Source organism: Ovis aries, chromosome 3 (genome assembly GCF_016772045.2).
Source record: "Ovis aries strain OAR_USU_Benz2616 breed Rambouillet chromosome 3, ARS-UI_Ramb_v3.0, whole genome shotgun sequence".
In the NCBI taxonomy this organism is placed as follows: domain Eukaryota; kingdom Metazoa; phylum Chordata; class Mammalia; order Artiodactyla; family Bovidae; genus Ovis; species Ovis aries.
This window is the reverse complement of record NC_056056.1, coordinates 70,315,351-70,329,457: the sequence shown is the minus strand read 5'-3', so window position 1 is coordinate 70,329,457 and position 14,107 is coordinate 70,315,351. Positions and strand designations below refer to the sequence as shown.

The 14,107-nt window shown below is 37.4% G+C and overlaps 1 protein-coding gene across 4 annotated transcripts in view; it reads right to left on the bottom strand.

Moving 5' to 3' along the window:
* Positions 1–14,107, bottom strand: part of ASB3 (ankyrin repeat and SOCS box containing 3) — a 107,171-nt gene that overhangs the window by 34,153 nt on the left and 58,911 nt on the right. For all 4 annotated transcript variants that reach the window (XM_060412200.1, XM_027966832.3, XM_042246168.2 and 1 more), the window contains 3 exons: positions 3,958–4,070; positions 3,228–3,363; positions 393–570 (listed from right to left, as the gene is read on the bottom strand). In XM_060412200.1, coding sequence (XP_060268183.1) covers positions 393–570; positions 3,228–3,363; positions 3,958–4,070 — 427 coding nt within the window. The remainder of the gene's footprint in view (positions 1–392; positions 571–3,227; positions 3,364–3,957; positions 4,071–14,107) is intronic.

Sequence of the window (14,107 nt, the reverse complement as noted above, 5' to 3'; positions counted from 1 at the left end):
AGAACTCCAACAGAGATCACAAATCCAAAACCTTTCTGGGGTCAGGGAGGTAATATAAGTACGTTGAAAAAAGTCATCAGATCAGTACCTCAAGATGTCTAGGATAAAACTGGAACGGAGTGGAATAGTCGCTTAAGCAAGTCAGAGGGAAGATTTAACATCCTGAGAAGGTCTCCTGGGCCACTCTGCCTCGCTCTAAGGAACTGCAAGACTAAGAACTGCAGGGAATGGCATGGCAGACAGATGTGGGGTGGACCTAACCATCGAGCACATCAGTAGAGAAGGGAACACCAAAGATTATGCCTGGAGGTAAAGGGGCTGGTCCAGAAGATCTAATTTCTTACTACCTCTGAATTATGAGACCATTTTTACTTTTCATTTTTAGCACTTACTTTGTATGGCCCATCTGTGCAGCTGCATGTATAGGTAGCTGCCAATTGTCCTCATTACAGTAAAGATCAGGATCTGCCCCACTGGAGAGCAAAAGCTCCACACATTCTGTGTGGCCCTCTTGAGCAGCAATGAACAAGGGAGTAGCTTTGTCCAAGGCTTGACAATTGACATTTGCACCTAAAATAAAACATTTAACATATAACCCTCTTTAATGCAAAAATTAAAAAGATGATCAACAAACAATTCAAAGCAGCTGCCTTAAAAGGGCTTTCATAGTACAACAGATTTTCCTCCTTAATGGATACTGTTGTTGAAACATTAAATTTCAATTTCTTATTGGTAATCATTTAAATTGTTTTTGCTTAAAGATTAATATTTTAGAATTCATTTTTAAGCTAAAATATGAATTTTACTCTATGAAGGATTCATTTCATTCCAACCCTTCCTCCAACAAACACTCTGAGGGTCTAATAAGCAATCATTTTTTTAAAACTGCAAATCATCAAATATGGATAATATTTCTGATCATTACTGAAAGAATAAGAAAAAAATCTAAATTATGAGACTTTATAGATGCCACTAATTGATTCAGGCTGAGTGGTGAAAAAAATTCCAGCAGATATGATATACACAGGGGCTATGATTTTAAACTAATGTTGACTATACTCTCCATTACATCCCATTTCTTCATGACCAGTGTGTGATGAACAGAGCCCACAATAAAAGGAAAAAGCTCTATTTAAATGTGTTTCTAAGCTGAATTTTTAAGCATAAATCTAATCAATTATTTAGAAGCAAATGTATAAAGATGTGAAAAAGTTTAGTGACCTCAATTTCTGTGAAGGTTTCATAAATAGCAGACTTCCTCAAACTTTTCTCATTGACAAATAATGTGCTAAGTATGCTAACTATGTGTGTTAATACATGATCATGAAAATTTTTAAATTTCTGGAACACACTTCAGCGGAAAAATCATCATCCTCAAGGGGGAAGACAATTTTTTATTTAAAAGGATGTTTCATAAATATACCTTGAATAAACCAAAGCCCTGAAATGGGTAAGAACAATGCAAAATACAAACAGTAAGTCAGAATTCACTGAATGGTCAGAAATTCCAACTGGGTATTCAACACGTCTAGATACATTGAATCTTCTTGACTTGCACAAGGTGGATGCTTCACCTACTGTCAGCATTAGAAAGAAATGAACACTATAGCTGAGGAAAGATTACGTCAAAAAAGAAACCTACTTAACTTTCTTTTTTAAGCAATGTTTTGTTTTGATTGACAATTTTAATGTATAAAAAATGTATAATGTTGTTGTTGTATTAAAAATCCCAGACTCCGAGCTGTTTAAGTGACGTGCCAAAGATCTATAATAGACACTATTCACTGGTGGAATGTATAAGGAATCAATCTTTGTAAAATTTCAGGTAAAGAAAGTTGGGGAAATGAGGAAGAATTCACTGAAAGTCATTTTAAAGAGTTAGAAACATGTATAGTTACATTATAAACATACCTATATACCTTTTCAACTTGCTATTTATAACTATTCAGAGAGAAGGAAAAAAAAAAAAAACAAGCAAACAGGTGCTTAGTGTTCCAGGAGACAGGCCCAGCATGAGGAGAGAGTCACTAAGCTGCAATTTAACCTATTTCATTCTAAGTATTAGTTACACACTAACAATTGGAACTTTGGGGACTGGAAGTCATAAAATGCATCATGACAGTCCGTGGGAAGGTACAGCACAGAAGGAGGAAGATGAGAAATCAGAGTCCCACGTCTGAGTCCCGATTCCACCAGTGAATAGCGTCTATTATAGATCTTTGGCACGTCACTTAAACAGCTCGGAGTCTGGGATTCTTAATATAACAACAAAGCACATGCTTGAATAAATGATTTTAGGGATTATTTCAACTCTAAAGATTTATAGACCTGATATTTGTAACATATCTTAATTTTACACTTAACAAATGCTTGTTTCTGTTGTTTACTATGTCAACTTGAGTATTTCAAGGTTTATAAGGAGAAAGCAGAAATAAGAAAATATGTGCTCTAAATAAACTTTGTTTTGGTAATTTATTAAAAGTTTAGATATTATAGAAGATATGTGAAAATCCTAGGTATTAAAAAAAAATCGTGTGGTGGCAAATCTGGTGTCTTTCCCATCTGCTCTGGACTATCCATGTTTTGTCAGGCTAGCACTGTGTGCACAGCAATGGTGTCAGAAGAACTGAAAAGCCCTTATATAACAAATGTTTCTGGTCACAGAAATGTCACATAGAGTAATAAGCATTCCACCTCAACACCATCTTCTCTGACAATGCTGAATATGTAATGGCTGTCACTGAAAAACTTTTAAGCAGGTTTATGTTGCTATTTATTAACATAATAGTGTAAACAGGCTTTGAAATAAACCCATTTAAATATCACACAATTAACCAAAATACACAAGTCAGAGGGTTAATGTACAAAATAGCTATCTAAAAGATTAATTAAGATTATATTAGTCATGTACCCGAGAAAGTTGGAACAGTTCAGGTAGCTATAATGAAGGACAGCCCCATCATTCAACTTGCCAATAAACCTGCTTTAGCAATAGATCATTAAAGTTCTGCTGAGGTAAGTTAGTAGTTGCACATTGTATTATGTTAGTTAATAGAGACTTAGTAACCAGGCTTACAAATTAACTTGTACGTTCTCTTATTTACCACTAACTTAAGACAATAAATTTCAGAACCTGATTTATATTTAGTTAAGAATTACTCTTCCTAGGAAGATACAGCATTAAACTCATGATCTTAATAGTGCAAAGGCTAACGGATTAGTCTTACCCGATGATATAAGTATGCTCAAGCTTTCTAGCTTGCCATACTGAGCAGCCACAAATAAAGGTGTGATTCCAAAGTCATCCTGGCATTCCTTGTTTGCTCCTTTTTTAAGAAGCAATTTTATGATCTCAGCATTTTCCTAAGGCACAGATTCATATTTTAAATAAGAGAAAACAAAGAAAATAGAAGATATCTCTCTTTTTATTGTTGTGTGTATATATGCTTTTTATCCTCACTAAAGGAAAACTCTTTTTTAAAAGTGTTTTGGGTGATGGGAAGAAAGTGTTAATCATTATTCTGTACCTTACGCTAACCCATTAAACATAAACAGATAAAACAATGATCTCTAGGAATTAGAATCCTTATAAAATCCTGCATAATTAGTCTGCAAGCCCAAGCACTAAGGTATTATCACAGTTATCTAAACAAAGTGCTATAAATATAATAAGCCATTGCTCACTATCAACTTATATATCCCAAATATTCTGACGGCCTCTTACCTATGCTACCAACATTTGAAAAACTTACCTAATCCCTGCAGCCCAAAGCTTCTAGAACTACTAGAGCAGCAGGCTTATTCAGAACGATCATTACCATTTAGACTGCCTTTCTGTACTGCACTAACCACCATAAATCACAGGCAAGTAGGAAGCAAAGACTGTATAGAATTATCATTTTAAAAGGGTAAAACACACAATTTACATGGAAATGAAATAATAAATGCAGAGTTTACCTGAAAAGTAGCCTGGTGCAAGGCGTTCCATCCACACATAGAGTGGGATCCATTAACATTTGCTCCATATTGAAGCAGCAGCCTTAACACATCTATCTGTCCATTTTCAACAGCTGCAATACAGCAGTTAAAAAAATTATCGTCAATAAAAAGGCATGTTTGTACAACTGGGCACTTTGGTGATGTTTCCATCATTTATCCAGCCCAGAACTCACAATACTGTGACCATTCCTATCAACAAATCAAAACATATGTGTACTCCTTGTTCAAGAATAAAACATTTATCACAATTATCTCAACCCAAATCCATTAATATATATACTCTTTTGGGACACCCACAAAATTATTTTTAATTGTATCTTAAAAGATATAGAGGAAATGGAAGCAAAGAGCCAAACATTTATTCTCTCTGATAATGGAGACAATATGTTTCTATTTTGTTAAAATGCAACTGGAAGGGGCATGGGATGAACAGGTAAGAAGAAACAGCATCAGTCTGGAGAAACAGACTCAAAAGAATTGAAATGTTGGCTACTATTACCCTTTCATCAAAAATGACAACAGTAACTGACAAGCAAACTGAAAGCATAATACTCTAAGTCTGTACTTTAGATATTTTTAGCATAATAACAATCTTTGTTACAATGATGTTCTTTTATCAACCAATGAAAATTTAGTAGAACCCTGCTTATTTGAACTAAAAGGGGACTCCAGACAAACTTAGGAGGGTTGTTAAAGAAATGCATATTATTTCACTACAGTAAATGAAATGAATGACTCTCAAGTTGCCACTACAATAGATTATTTGAAGGAAGAGTTTGCATGCCGATAGAGACCTAAAAATTATGTGCCCTTTTACTAATTACATTATGCTACTTTTTTCCACATATCTAACTTAATATTAGCACAGGATATGTGTAGTCTAATATCATGCACATGTGACAGTTTATGAACCCTACCTAATGAGGATGGACACAGGTATAATGCTATTAACTTGATACAACAAACAGTGGGGCTGAACTTTCTACAATATTATCCACCAAAAAATTTTGTTATGAAGTTGGGCAATTCTAAAGGAGTTAATGAAAAAATAGAATGCCAGAGATAGTTAGACATTAACAAAATAAGTACACACATACACCATTAGCAAATTATGTACACTGTGAATGCTGTGGTATTAGGCTATCACACTAACTTTTTAGAATTGTAACTGTGAAGAAATATCAGTACCTACAAGGATAGCAGAGATGTATATAGGAAGCTCTGATCTGTGTGCCTGATGATGTGAAAAGAATTTTGAAAAAGAAGATTTTTAATTTCATTTCAAGCATACAGTTATTCTATATCTTCTACTGTTGTAGGAGGCAGGAAGTTAGAATCAATAAGTCTCAGTGAAAAGTTAAAAAGGCACTAGACATTCGGACAAAGGACCACACTTGAAAAATGGTGATATACATGAAACAATGGGAAGATAAAATCCTTAAATTTCCCTCATAAGGATAAAGAAGTTCTTTAATCAAGAATTCTCTTATACTGGAAGGTTTCAGATATTCAAACACCTTGGTTGAGATAGTATCACTGAAGTAGTTTAACCTAACTTCTCTTATTTCTAAGTTAATATTCAAGGACATTTTATCAGGCAAAGAAAGTTTTTCAAGCTAAGTTATTTTTCTATAATCAACTAAAATCAACCTATTTGGGGGTGGAGGTCAGGAGAGAAAAGGAAATAAATCTGTTTCATATCCAATTCATACATCATTATCAGTGACTGCTGGCAAAAATCACTCTACAGTCAAGACCTTAAGTTGAAGATTATCAGGTTGTCAGTGGTGATATATGAAACAGAGTGAAAATAAGATTGTTTCCATGAATTAGGCTGACCTTCTAAAAATGAAAGTCAAAAAAAATTTTATTATTAAATACAGTACAGAAGTCAGAGAGAAAAATTTTAGTATCATAAATACACTAAGATATCTGATTTCTGCATGTCTAGCGAAAAAATTTCTCAGTGGCAAAGTAGTATTTTTATACCTTTTGCTAATTATTTCAAAACAAAGCAACTGGTTGACTAATGGGTAATAATTAAGAAATAGTGGTTTAGAAAAGTGTATTTAGAGCTTATACCCTACTAAGACAGGCTGAGACCTAAGACCTGCTACCATGCTTGCACCTGGACAAACATCTCCTCGATCAACAAAATAGCAAGAAATTGTATGGTACTAAAAAGAACTGTATGCATGCACAGATGAAGCAAATTCTAGACAAGAGACTAAAAAACCCAAATGCCACTTCTGAAGCGCCTAGAGCAAACGGGGGTCGGGGGCCTGCACACAACACCACATAAAACGCTGGCAAGCCACCTAAGCCATTCCTCTGGCCCAAACTCTCCTGACACTCCTACCCTCACCCCACATAAGGAACACGCTCACCCCAACTTGGGAAATGAGCAAGGGAACCTGTTGTTTGTTCTCACTCCCACTGCTATAGCAGGGTTCCAATAAAGCCTTGCTTGAATTTCTAGTCTGGCCTCTGATCAACTTCTATTGGTTAAGGAGGCCAAGAACCCTGGCTGGTAACACTACCATCAACGCCTCTCCTTTGGAAGAATTGAGTAACTTTTTATCCTTATATAACAACTTAACAAGCTGGAGGGGCAGTGGGAACCATTCCATGACCAAGTGTATTATGCTTCAATAAAAGTTAATTTTAAAAAAATACCCAAACTTGAACTTAAAATTTGTTCCTCTTTATCATAAGAAAACTACGCTTCTTGAGGACAGAAACTGGGTCCCCTTCCCCTTACGTGCTCAAGGCCAATCGCAGACAGAAGACAGACAACAAATAAGCATTGACTAGGTGAATGAAAAATAAATATCTAAAATAAAATGAGATTTTCTCTTTTTAAGAATTCATTCCTCTCCAAACAGAACAGGTTACAGAATTGTGTTTCTTGATACAACATAACGGCACTAAACTAGCCAGTGTAACAGTAGAAAACAGAGAACAACTTTTCCTAGTATTAAACCATGGGCAAAAGACTATGACTCCTAAAGAAAGGGGAGGAAATCATGAGTGGAGACCCATGATGACCCCAGCCATCTGCCTGGGGACATTTCTGGATTATGGGGCAGTGAGCTGAAGTCCAGGCATAAAAAGAGAAAGGTTGAAGAAAGAATACTCCAAGAAGAGGAAACAGCCCAGGAGACTGCAGCAGTCTGCTGAGCTGAGGAAGAGATCAGAGTTTAAGCAGTTGAATTGGTGGGGCAAAGCCCAAGAAAAAAGAGAACTGTGCAGGGGGGAATCCCACGGTGGAAGTTTGCCAAGAATCCTTGCCTAAGGTCCGGGTTACACATGTGCAAAGAAGATGAATCTTACCAGAGAACTGCTAAAGAGTTAAGAATGCAACAGACAGCCAGAAGACAAACAGTGCTGAGGGGCAACGGAACTCCTAGGAGTTCCGGCCCAGTCAGAGCGGTGAAACCACATGGCTTGCTACTTCAACACCTCATTAACACTCCGGGCATCTATCTAAGAAATCCAAAAGGCAGAGCCCTCGGAATAAAGACCACATCTAAGACTAAGGACTACTCTAGACCTTCTCTAACAAAGCCTAAAATAAGCTCTGATCAGAATGGAGGCAGAGGATGAGAGTTGAGTCCTCTGGGAAGTTAGACTGGAAAATATGATCTCAATAGAGCATAAAATCAAACCTAAACATATTTAAGGTGATAAGCCAGTAAATAATCTATTATTTAAAAAAAGAAAATAAATAATTATTCCTCAGAGAATAACAAAATTCAAGTCTCTATGAAATACTATCCACAATGTCCAGTATACAAGTCAGAAAGTAGTAAGGAGAAACTAACCCCAAAACGGTCCAGATTCTGGATTGAACAGATTAACTAAAGCAGGTACTAGAAAAATAGGTTAATATCTATGGTATACAGGGAGCCTAGAGAGAGAATCTGAGCAGAGGAAAAAAACTTAAAAAAAGAAAAAGAAGAACCAAATGGAAATTCTACAACTGAAAAAAGAAATGGATGTGCTTGAAAGATCAGAGATAGTAGAAGAGTTGATGACCTTGAAGACATTAATATAAATCATCTAATCTAAAGAAACGAAAGAGGAAAAAAAACACTAAAGGAAAACCAACTGTATATCAGCGCCCTATGGACAACATCAAACAGTGCACCATACATTAACTGGAGTCCCAGAAGGAGAAAAGAATAAGAATCAGGCAGCAAAAAAATATATTTGAAGAAATAATGCCTGAAATTTTACAAAATTTGATTTTAAAAACAAAAACAAAAGCCATATTCACTTACAGATCCCAGAAAATCAGCAAACTACAGTGTTTTGGAAATAGTCACTACTCTTAAGACTTCACATTATATGTAAGTTAAGGATGATTATATAAACATACTTGACAGCTCTGTGGAAGAACTTAAATGATTATAAAAGGGGGTGCAAACAACAAGCCACTGAAATCAACTTAGCTATAATAATAGTTTAATTTTTTTCCAGGGCTCTCCAGTTCAGTTCAGTTCAGTTACTCAATCACTTCCGACTCTTTGCGACCCCATAAACCGCAGCACACCAGGCCTCCCTGTCTATCACCAACTCCCGGAGTTTACCCAAAATCATGTCCATTGAGTCGGTGATGCCATCCAACCATCTCATCATCTGTCGTCCAGCATCAGGGTCTTTTCAAATGAGTCAGTTCTTGGCATCAGGTAACCAAAGTATTGAAGTTTCAGCTTCAGCAACAGTCCTTCCAATGAATGTTCAGGAACGATTTCCTTTAGGATGGACTGGTTGGATCTCCTTGCAGTCCAAGGGACTTGCAAGAGTCTTCTCCAACACCACAGCTCAAAAGCATCAATTCTTCGGTGCTCAGCTTTTTTCACAGTCCAACTCTCACATCCATACATGACCACTGGAAAAACCATAGCCTTGACTAGACGGACCTTTGTTGACAAAGTAATGTCTCTGTTTTTCAATATGCTATCTAGGTTGGTCATAACTTTCCTTCCAAGGAGTCTTAATTTCATGGCTGCAATCACCATCTGCAGTGATTTTGGAGCCCAAAAAGATGAAGTCTGACACTGTTTCCACTGTTTCCCCATCTATTTCCCATGAAGTGATGGAACCAGATGCCATGATATTAGTTTTCTGAATGCTGAGCTTTAAGCCAACTTTTTCACTCTCCTCTTTCACTTTCATCACGAGGCTCTTTAGTTCTTCTTCATTTTCTGCCATAAGGGTGGTATCATCTGCATATCTGAGGTTATTGATATTTCTCCCGGCAATCTTGATTCCAGCTTGTGCTTCATCTAGCCCAGCGTTTCTCATGATGTAATCTGCATAGAAGTTAAATAAGCACGGTGACAACATACAGCCTTGACGTACTCCTTTTCCTATTTGGAACCAGTCTATTTTTCCATGTCCAGTTCTAACTGTTGCTTCCTGACCTGCATACAGGTTTCTTAAGAGGCAGGTCAGGTGGTCTGGTATTCTCATCTCTTTCGGAATTTTCCACAGTTTATCATGATCCACATAGTCAAAGGCTTTGGCATAGTCAATAAAGTAGAAATAGATGTTTTTCTGGAACTCTCTTGTTTTTTCAATAATCCAACGGATATTGGCAGTTTGATCTCTCATTCCTTTACCTTTTCTAAATCCAGCTTGAACATCTGGAAGTTCACAGTTCACGTATTGCTGAAACCTAGAGAATTTTGAGCATTACTTTACTAGCATGTGAGATGAGTGCAACTGTGTGGTAGTTTGAGCATTCTTTGGCATTGCCTTTCTTTGGGATTGGAATGAAAACTGACCTATTCCAGTCCAGGGCTCTTATTTGCATTCAAAAGAAAACTGGCCATTTTACCATGTCCTTTAAGACTCAGCAATAGTAAATAGTTAATCCAATCATTCAACCGTGCCAAAGACAGTAATAAGCACGAGAGGCATAGAAAGCAACCAACCTACAAAATAGTTGCCTTCATGGAACTTCTATTCTAGTGGGACTGATAGTAAGTTAGCACATTGATAAAATAAATTCTGACAAAAGTAACTGTGAAATTTCTTTTTATGGGGAAAAACCAAGTGAAACTTACTAGGTAAAGTAACAGGCAGTAACTGAGTTTGAGAATGCTATGGTCTGATCTTGGAAGCTAAGCAGGTTCGGACCTGGTTAGTACTTGGTTGGGAGAATACCATGGTAGAAAATGAGACAGACATTATTCTTTGATACAGAAACTTCTGAACAGAGAAATGACAGACAAGAAGCAGTAAGCATGCAAAAAAGTGGAAGATGAGTACTCCAAACAGGAAATAGGAAGTATAAAGGCAGTGAGGTAGAAGAGCTGAGTATATGTAAGGAATAATAAGATTGTCAGGAGAGGAAATAAAGCAACAAAGGTAGAAAGACGTGAAATTTTGTAAGCCTTGACAAAAAGTTAGGTGTTTTTGCCTTTTTTATTTTTTATTTTTTTTTAAGGAAAAATGAATTTGTAGCAACTTTTAGGAGCACAGCTCATCACCTGCTTGTTCGGAACATAAATCTTGAGGAGTTGAGAGATCTGCCCAATGTCACAGAGCTAATGCCTATCAGACTGGAGACCAGGCTTCCCAGCTATTAGTTAGGACTCCCTCAACTAGTCCCGGTAATATTAAAAAGAATAGGAGTCAGCAAACTTTCTGTAAAGAGCCAGAAAATACAGTCCCCAACTTAAGATGGTTCAACAACAATTTTTTGACTTTACGATAATGTAAAAGGGAGACACATTCAGAAGAAACTGCACTTTGAATTTTGATATTTTCCTGGGCTAGCAACATGTGGTATAACCATCTCTCACAACACTGGACAGTGGCAGCAAGCTGCAGCTCCCCATCAGCCAGCCACCAAGTCACGAGGATGAACAAATGATACACGTGCAACCATTCTGTCTTTCACTTTCAGTATAGTTTCAATAAATTACATGAGACATTTAACACTTTAAATTATAACATAAGCTTTGTGTGAGATGTTTGTGCCTAATGAAAGGCACAATGTAGGCTACTGAACATGTTATGAGCACATTTAAGGTAGGCTAGACTAGGCAATGACGTCTGGTAGGCTACATGTATTAAGCGGATTTTTAACTTACAACATTCTCAGCTTACAGTGGGTTTACTGGGATGTAACCCTTTCCTAAGTTGAGGAAGATCTGAACGCTATTATATCTAGTTTCTCTGGTTCAACATTATAAGATTTTTCAATATTATTGCCTCCAGTTGCCGATCACTCCTTTTGGTTGCTGTGTACCATTTCCTTGTGTAAACAGAACACTATTTACCCGTTCTATTGCTGGTAGATGCTATTTGGATAGCTTTCTGTCTGGGGCTGTTAAAGAGTGTGCAACAAGAAGAATATTCTAGTACATGTCACTTTTAGTGAACACTGATACACATTACTTTTGGATATATTCCTAAGGACGGAACTGTTGGGACAGAAAATATGTACATATTTAGCTTTAGTAAATTCTTCCAAACAGTTTCTCAAAGTGGCTGAAACAAATTCACACTCCCACCATTCTATCTTCCGGTTGGTCCACATCCTCATAAACACTCGGCATTTTCAATCTTTCCTTTTTTACCCATCCTGGTAGATGTGTAATGTTTACTCTTACCTTAAGCATCAGTTACCTCAAATTCTCTTTGAAAGTAGTCGAGATATGAATAAAAAAACAAAACGTAACACTGTCTTTGTTCTGAGTTCCTTTGGGACTCATTAACTTGGGTACAAGTCAAGTCATGTTAACTGTAAACTAAAATTTCAAATCTTGACATTGGGGTTACAGAAGAAACAAGCTGATAACAGCTATAACTGGCTGGCATTACACAGGAGTTCACTATATTCTCTTTTCAAATACATTTTAAATGCTTCACAATAAAAGTTTTTAGTATTTTTCACCAGCTCATGGCCCCACCTGCATAGTATGGAAACTGCATTACCTAACAAATTCTACCCCCACAAAGACTTCTAGTCTCCTAAACCTGTCATCTGCTCTGAGACACCTTCCTGGTGGTTCACAGTTGTAAAGGCCATTTGAAGTTTATAACTGGCATAGTGCCAATGAGAATGTCACCTAGGCCATAGGCTTATCTCCCAATTCTGAATATGCGAGATGCCAAAGTACTGCTGGTTTCCCTGCAGTCCCACTGTAGAGGCAACATGCTGTATGTCTGAGCACCCTTGGAGAAGATGCCCTGTACCCTAACCTTCAACATGTTCTGTCCCTAAGCCTCCTACAGAGTAGGGCCACTAATAACCCTGTGCCTCTCAGAGCCGCTCACAGAAATAGGTCCTTCACCTTCTGCTTTCAGCTCCTCTCACTACAGGGCTCAAATATGAATTCCAGGCTGTTCTTCAATACCCATGTTTCCCAAAAGCCCCCCTACCTCCCAGTCATGCAAATAAAAATCTCCACCTGAAAACCATTAATTCTACCCCCAAATCTGCCATGTACTGGTTCATCTCACAAAAATGCTCAGATGTCTCAGACACATCTGAATTATAATTCAGGATCATAATGGTGTCCTAACTGTAATGGAAAGAACACAGACTGTGTAGTCAGGCACTCTGCCCAGCTATGAGCAAGTTATTCCCTCACTCACACTTACAAAATAAGAAGAATCTACTTACCTAGGGGTTTTCATTTTGACTAAATAATTAATATAAGTAAATACAGTAAGTGCTCAATAAATGTTCCTTCTTCCCTCCCTCAGTCCCCTTACCCCCTTCCTGATAAACTACTGGTCAACTTCTCTTCTTAACAAACTATACAAACTGGATACTCAGAAGGTTATTAGCTTTTCAATCATGAGGAATTAGGCCATAATTAAAATTACCTCAATTATTCAGACCTCTGATTAAACTTCTCTTACTGGTCACCAACACTCCATGTGCCCTAAGGTGAGTCTGTCCCCTATGCAGAATCAATCCTTCTGACCAACAACCCAATTAACTGCAACAACCATCACCAGCACCACGAGAACTGCATATTCAGGTCCCCTTCACAATGAGAGTGCAGACTCTCAGGTTTCCCCAATTTACTGTCTGAATTATTTCCTCCATGATAATCACCCACAAATCCGCTTTATTAGTTTAATAAATGCTTATGTTTAACTTTCCTCCTCCACAGCCATAACTGATCTGTCTTACAAACATATACACTATTTCCCATTCAAAAAAGGAATTCAAAGCCCATAATCCTCTTTCTTTGCATGGTCACCTCCTCATGAACAGTCATTCACTTGCCCAATTTTTCTTTCTTCCAAAAAACAGAATTGGGTCTATAGGTAGGCAGATGCTTATTAACACAGAACCTTTATGCTTTTTTTTTTTCGGTCCTTCCACTTCCTGTCAAAGTTTTCACAGACCTAAAGACACTTCTTTAGACGGTTTGGAGCACAAGTCTGATAATCACCTAATCAACTGAGAGTAATGAGGGAAATTCAGTTGCAATTTCTACCATCCCACTGATAAGCAAAGGACAGGATAAGCTGGTGTTTTCTTTGTTCCCTCACCTCTCTACATGGGACCCACCTAGTACTACATACTATTGCAAAGAGGACCAACATTTCAAAGACAGAAGAGGACCATAGCTCATTTAAGGATGTACAAAGAGCTGCACTCTCCAATGCAGAAGCCAGCAGCCATACTTAAATCTGATTAATTAAAATTAAATGAAAATTTGAGTACCTCAATCAAACTAGCCTCATGCAAAGAGTTCAAGATCCACACTAGGCTAGTGATTGGACAATACAAATTCAGGACACTTTCAAGAGTTACTGTACTGTCAAACTCAGCACATTTTTTAGCCTTAAGAATCGTTGCAAGCTCACTGAGCATTTTCTGTTGTTCAGAAGAAAGTCCACTGCCTATAAGTGCAAGAGGCCCATCCCGACGCTGACCAGTGTTTACTACTGAGCAATGGCTAGTTGATGATGATTCCTTCTTCTCCGGTAGCAGCAACAGCGATTTCATATTTTTACTGTCTGCATAATCCACCCGCTGCAGACCAAATATGTTGACTGCCTCCCTGGAGGCTCCATAGGCGAGTAACAGCTTGACAATGTCCACATGCCCATTCTTCAGTGGTGTTCA